Source organism: Emiliania huxleyi (genome assembly GCF_000372725.1).
Source record: "Emiliania huxleyi CCMP1516 unplaced genomic scaffold EMIHUscaffold_257, whole genome shotgun sequence".
Lineage (NCBI taxonomy): Eukaryota > Haptophyta > Isochrysidales > Noelaerhabdaceae > Emiliania > Emiliania huxleyi.
In genome coordinates, this window is record NW_005200110.1 from 51,657 (window position 1) to 56,942 (window position 5,286).

The 5,286-nt window shown below is 68.5% G+C and overlaps 1 protein-coding gene across 1 annotated transcript in view; it reads left to right on the forward strand.

Moving 5' to 3' along the window:
* The window catches only part of EMIHUDRAFT_457576 (hypothetical protein), a gene marked incomplete at both ends in the record, with an annotated part of 4,570 nt that extends 1,961 nt beyond the window's left edge, over positions 1 to 2,609 (forward strand). The window contains 10 exons of the mRNA XM_005777728.1: positions 1 to 44; positions 358 to 549; positions 669 to 734; positions 1,341 to 1,427; positions 1,528 to 1,631; positions 1,837 to 1,865; positions 1,936 to 1,985; positions 2,192 to 2,245; positions 2,338 to 2,495; positions 2,561 to 2,609. The exon at positions 1 to 44 is cut by the window's left edge and continues 127 nt beyond it. Of these exons, the coding sequence (XP_005777785.1) occupies positions 1 to 44; positions 358 to 549; positions 669 to 734; positions 1,341 to 1,427; positions 1,528 to 1,631; positions 1,837 to 1,865; positions 1,936 to 1,985; positions 2,192 to 2,245; positions 2,338 to 2,495; positions 2,561 to 2,609 (833 nt within the window). The remainder of the gene's footprint in view (positions 45 to 357; positions 550 to 668; positions 735 to 1,340; positions 1,428 to 1,527; positions 1,632 to 1,836; positions 1,866 to 1,935; positions 1,986 to 2,191; positions 2,246 to 2,337; positions 2,496 to 2,560) is intronic.
* Between the last annotated feature and the right edge of the window lie 2,677 nt (positions 2,610 to 5,286).

Here is a 5,286-nt window from a genome sequence, read left to right on the forward strand (position 1 = left end):
CCTCGGACCAGGCTGTCCAGTCCTCGGGACGCGCCTCGCACTTTGTGCGGCAGGGGCAGATGCGATCTCCCCATATCTCCCACATCCCACCCGGCGCACGCACATCTCCAAGCACCCGCCCCTCGCCGTCGCATTGCCCGCCACACGCCTCGCGGAAGAGACGCGCGCCCCTGGGACACGCCCCCTGCGGCACCACACCCTGCTCTCCAGTGCTCTCCAGTGCTCTCCGGTGCTCTCCAGTGCTCTCCAGTGCTCTCCAGTGCTCTCCAGTGCTCTCCAGTGCTCTCCAGTGCTCTCCAGTGCTCGATGCCCCTCGGGCGCGCACGTCCGAGGGCCCGGTGTTGGCTCCCTCTGCAGGTGCGGCACGTGTTGCGCGCGTGCGAGGCGCAGGCGCGCCGCATCGCCGCCGACGCGGCCGCCGCCATCCGCGCCGGCCTGCTGCAGCCGAGCGAGGCCAACAGCCGCGAGGTCGCCTCCCACGACGCTCCCCGCACTCTGTCTGCAGGCCAGCTGCAGCTGAGCGAGGCGCACTTGCGCGACCTGCGCTCCGTCGCGAGCATCGGCAAACTGCTGCTCGCGCTCGTGCCGCGCGCCGAGGCGCGGGCCGTGGAGGCGCCGGCCGGCCGAGACGTTCCGAGAGACCGACCGAGGCGGTGCGAGGCCGTTAGGCGCAGACCGGCAAGGAGGCGCCGTCGGGCCGGCTGGGCAACAACCCGCTCACGGGCGAGAAGGAGGTTGAGACGCCAAAGGCGAGCGGCAGCAAGGCCGCGGGCGGCAAGAGCGGCGGCGGCGGCAAGAGCGGCGGCGGCAAGGCGGCGGCGGCCAAGAGCGGCGACCGCACAGCGATGGCATCGCGGCTACAGCTCGTCCTCGACGCGGCGGGCGCGTGCGTCTCCGCGCTGACCGGATCGCCCTCCTTGCTGCCGCTCGGGACGATGCTCATGCCGACGGCCACGCCGGCGGCGGCCTCGCCGGCGGCGGCCTCGCCGGCGGCGGTAGGCTCGCAGGCGCCGACAAGCGTGGACGTGCGCTCACCGGCCGAGGGAGCGCGGCGTCTGGCGGGAAGGCGCGTCTCTTCACGACGGCGCTGGACGTGAGCAGGTGCTGGCGCTGGCCGAGGGGCACCTGCTGCGCGAGCTGCTGCCGCTGGCGGAGAGGCTCGCGTACGACGACTCGCACCGCGAGGCCCCCCCCCTCATCCCCCCCCCCCTCCCCCCCACATCCCCTCTTCAGCCCCTCTTTCCCTCCCCCCTCCCCCTCTCCGCCCCCCCCACTGCACAGCACGCGCCCCTCACCCAGCCCTGTTCATCCCCCCCCCAAGCCCCCTCGCCCACCCCCAGGCGGAGGCGGCCACGGCCATCGCGGCGCAGCTCTGCGCCGTCCTCCCCGCCAGCCGCCTCAAGAAGCCCCTGGCCTGGTCGGCGGCGGTGCTGCGGCGCGAGGCGCGCACACCCGCCGACGGGCGGCGGCGCGCAAGGCCGCGGAGACGGGGTGGGCGGGTCGGCGAGGCGACGGGTACCCGCGTAGGCGCACCTGTCGACGGCGGTGCGCAAGGCGTTCCTCGCCACACACCTCCGCCTCGAGCGCGCGAGCGGCACGCACCGCGCCGGCAGCCTCTCCGTCGCCAAGGAGTTGCACCACTTGCTCGGAGACAACCTCAAGGACGAAGAGCCGGGCGAGGGAGCAGCCGAGATCTCCCGAGATCTCCCGAGATCTCCCGAGATCTCCCGAGATCTCGAGATCTCCCGAGATCTCCCGAGACTCCCCGAGACTCCCTGAGGTTTTACCCAAGACCACACGACCCGACACTACACGAGACCTCCCGGCCGCCTCAAGGACGAAGAGCGAGGGCGGTGAGTGGCTACGTGACCCACGTGACCTCTCTGCTCTTCTCTCCTCCCCGCAGCTCCTCACGCGCGCGGCGCGGTGTGACAGGCGAGCGGCCCGAGAAGCTCGAGATGCTCGAGGAGGGGAGCGCCAACAGCGTCTCCGCCACGCTGCTCGAGGCTGTCGAGGTCGGCTTAGCTTTGCCGAGACTCGCCGAGATTCGCCGAGATTCACGCCGGCCGTCGAGGGCGAGATTCGCCGAGATTGGTCGAGATTCGCCGAGATTCGCCGAGACTCGCCGCGATGAGGCGGCCGGGGCTGAGAGCCGACACGAGCGCTCCTCCGCTCGCCTCGCCTTGGACAGGTCGAGCTGGGCGAGCTCTCGCAGGCGTACGCGCACCTGTCCCGCGTCGGCGAGGTGCGCGGGGCCGACGCAAAGGGGGGGGAGGGGGGGGGGGTGGCGCGAGGCGTGAGTCGCCGCCCACGTCACGCTTTTTCCCCTCGGACCAGGCCGCGCGCCGGCCGGAGGCCGACGACAAGGAGGCCGAGCGCGCCGCCGACGCGCTCGAGCGCGCGCTCTGCGACCGGTACACGCAGGTGGTGTCGGTGCTGCGCCTGCTGCTCAAGTCTCAGATCGAGGGCAGCCCGGCGCAGGGCCTGCTGAAGCTGTGCACGGCCCTCTTCAAGCAGCTGGACGCCGTGTTCAAGGGCGTGCGCGGCGGCGGCGGTCCAGGGCGGGAGGCGCGGACGCGTCTCTTCACGCGCGCACGCGCTCCGAGTAGGCGTGATGGCGGTGGACAAGGGCAAGAAGGGCGCGTCGAAGCGGCTCGAGGCGCTGCCCTCACGCCCCCTCCTCTCGGCTCCATCTCGGCTGCACCTCGGCTGCACCTCGACGGCTCGGTTGCACCTCGGCTGCACCTCGGCTGCACCTCGGCTGCACCTCGGCTGCCCCTCGGCGGCACCTCGGCGGCACCTCGGCGGCACCTCGGCAGGCGCTGCTCTCGCACGTCTGCGGCGAGACGGGTGTGACGCTAGCCATGTACGGCCTCCTCTCCTTCTCGACCTCGTCTGAGGACACGGCGGCGCGCGTGGTGCGCGAGGCCAAACTCGTGCCCGCCCTCGTCTTTGCTCTCGAGAAGTTTGAGGCGCCCGCCGCCCGGTAACGCACGCCTCGGCGAGCTTCGGCGAGCCTCGGCGACCGTCGGCTGTAGGCGACCGTCGTCAAGCTCTCCAAGACGTCGGAGCGCGACTTGCTCCGCTTCATGAAGCGGACCACCGCGCGCGACTTCAAGATCCAGGCGGAGGGGGAGGCTGGCGCGCCACCGGCGCCTTGCGCCATCTCGGCCAGCCTCGGCGCAATCTCGGCTGTAGGCGGAGGAGGTGGCGAATGCGATTCGTCGCAAGGAGGACAAGGCGGAGAAGGAGAAGGAGAAGGAGAAGGGCAAGGGGAAGAAGCGCAAGGCGGCGGCGACGCCGAAGGGCAAGGGCAAGAAGGGCAAGAAGGCCGCCGAGGAGGAGGAGATGGATGAGGAGGAGGCGGAGGAGGACGAGGACGACGAGGAGGAGGGGGAGGAGGAGGAGTGAGACGGCGCTCCGTTGGCCTCCCCGCAGGTTCGGCCTCCCTCAGACGAGCATGGTCGTGCGCCAGCCCACGCTGCGCTGCTCTGTGGGAGTGGCGATGAGCTGCGGGGGCACGAACCCGCCGGCACAGCCAGCGCGCGTTTCGCAGCTTGCTTTTGTTTGGTCGCGCGCAGGGACGCGGTGGAGCGGTGACAACATCTGGCCGTGCGTTCGAGTCTCGAAGGTGCCACGCGACCAAACCACGTTCCTCTCTCTTTCCACTTTCGTCGGTGGCATACGTACGTGATATCTCTCTGCATGTGAGCTGTGAGCGGCGTCGCGTGTCGGCCACACTGGACGACGCTCCTGCCTGTACTGTCTGACCTCTTATTACGTCCCTTTTATCTCGTCGTGTGAATTAGGGGTGTAGAACCCCAACGGGAAACCGCAGCTTGCTTTTCTCCAGCCCGTGTCGCAATTACTATTAGCGTTGTAAGATTCGCATCGGGCTTCGTACTATTAGCGGCGGGAGCGCGCTCGTTTTTGCGGCCGGGCGATCCGCGCCATGGCGGCGCCGTCCTTTCCCGCGGGTTCAACTTCTCTGCCCGAGATGAGCCAATGCCATACAGCGCCCCCGCCACGTCGGCTCTATGGTGTTCCGTGGAATCTATTCAGGGCGCCATCCGCCTCCAGGTTGCCGAGTTCGCTGGAACCGCACCTGCCCTTGCCAGGGCCTGGTCAAGGGGACAGGGAAGACAGCATGAATGGCACTCCCAGCACGCCACGGACACGCCCGATGCCCCGGCCTCCCTCTCTAAATGATGACGAGAGCTGCCTCGACCATGGAGTCAATGGGCTCACTATTCGGCCGACCGCGTTCCACTCCTACGCCAAGCCCGAGATGGCGCTGCGCTTTCGCGACGGCTGCGCGGAGGTGAACCTGGAACGGATGCTGAAGTGCAGGCTAAACGGCTTGCAGGTGGGTGCCCGGGTGCACGCGTGGGTCGCGTGGGTCGACCACGCGAGCAGCTGCCGCTCCAGCCTGGAGGACGCCCTCGATTTCGGCTCAAACGGGTCGCGGCTCCCGGTGGTGTCCGACGAGAAGGGCAATGCAGAATTCGATTTCAAGCTCTCGAAACGGGTCTTCCACGGCAAGGCTGGCACTCTGCGCCGGCCAATGAGGCTCTGCGTAGAGGTGCGCGGCGCCGGCGTGACGCGGACCATCCTTTCACACCCCTTCAAGGTCCTTTCAAAGTTCCATGACTCTGGCAGTGGAACCGTGCTGCAGCCCGTCCTTGTAAGGGGGTTGTCAACGCTGCCGGCCACTGCAACGCATGCCCTCCAGCACCAGTCCCAGTGAGCCGCGTGCCAGCATAGCCGGCGTCCCCCTCGAGGCACTCTGCGCCACCCCTCATCTGTGCCACGACGAGGTGCCTGCTCAGCAGGGCAGCGCGGGGAGATCGGCAAAGCCGACTATGGTGCGGCGCGCGTGTGCCGGGGCGGCCCCGCCGCGCTTGCGCGCTCGTGGCCCCGGCCCCGCTGCGCGGCCTGCGCCCACAGGGCGAGCCCCCCTACCGTACAACTTCAACTACAAGCAGAAGAACAGCAAAAAGCGAGCGCCCCACGCCCCAGTGCGGTCGCCCCCTTGCCCCACCACCTCGTGTGTATGGAGTTACCTTACCTTACCTTACCCCAGTGCGCAGTGTTGGCCCCACCCCCACGCCCCAGCGGGCGGTGCCCGCCGCGCGTACAAACTACAATATTATCAATAACAATACAATAATCAATATGAATAAACACTATATAAAAAGACGTATACGGCTTTATCTGTAACGTGTACCTAAGATGTAAGAGTGAGATCTGAGAAAATCAACCGCGACAACGCTCAACGGTAAGGCT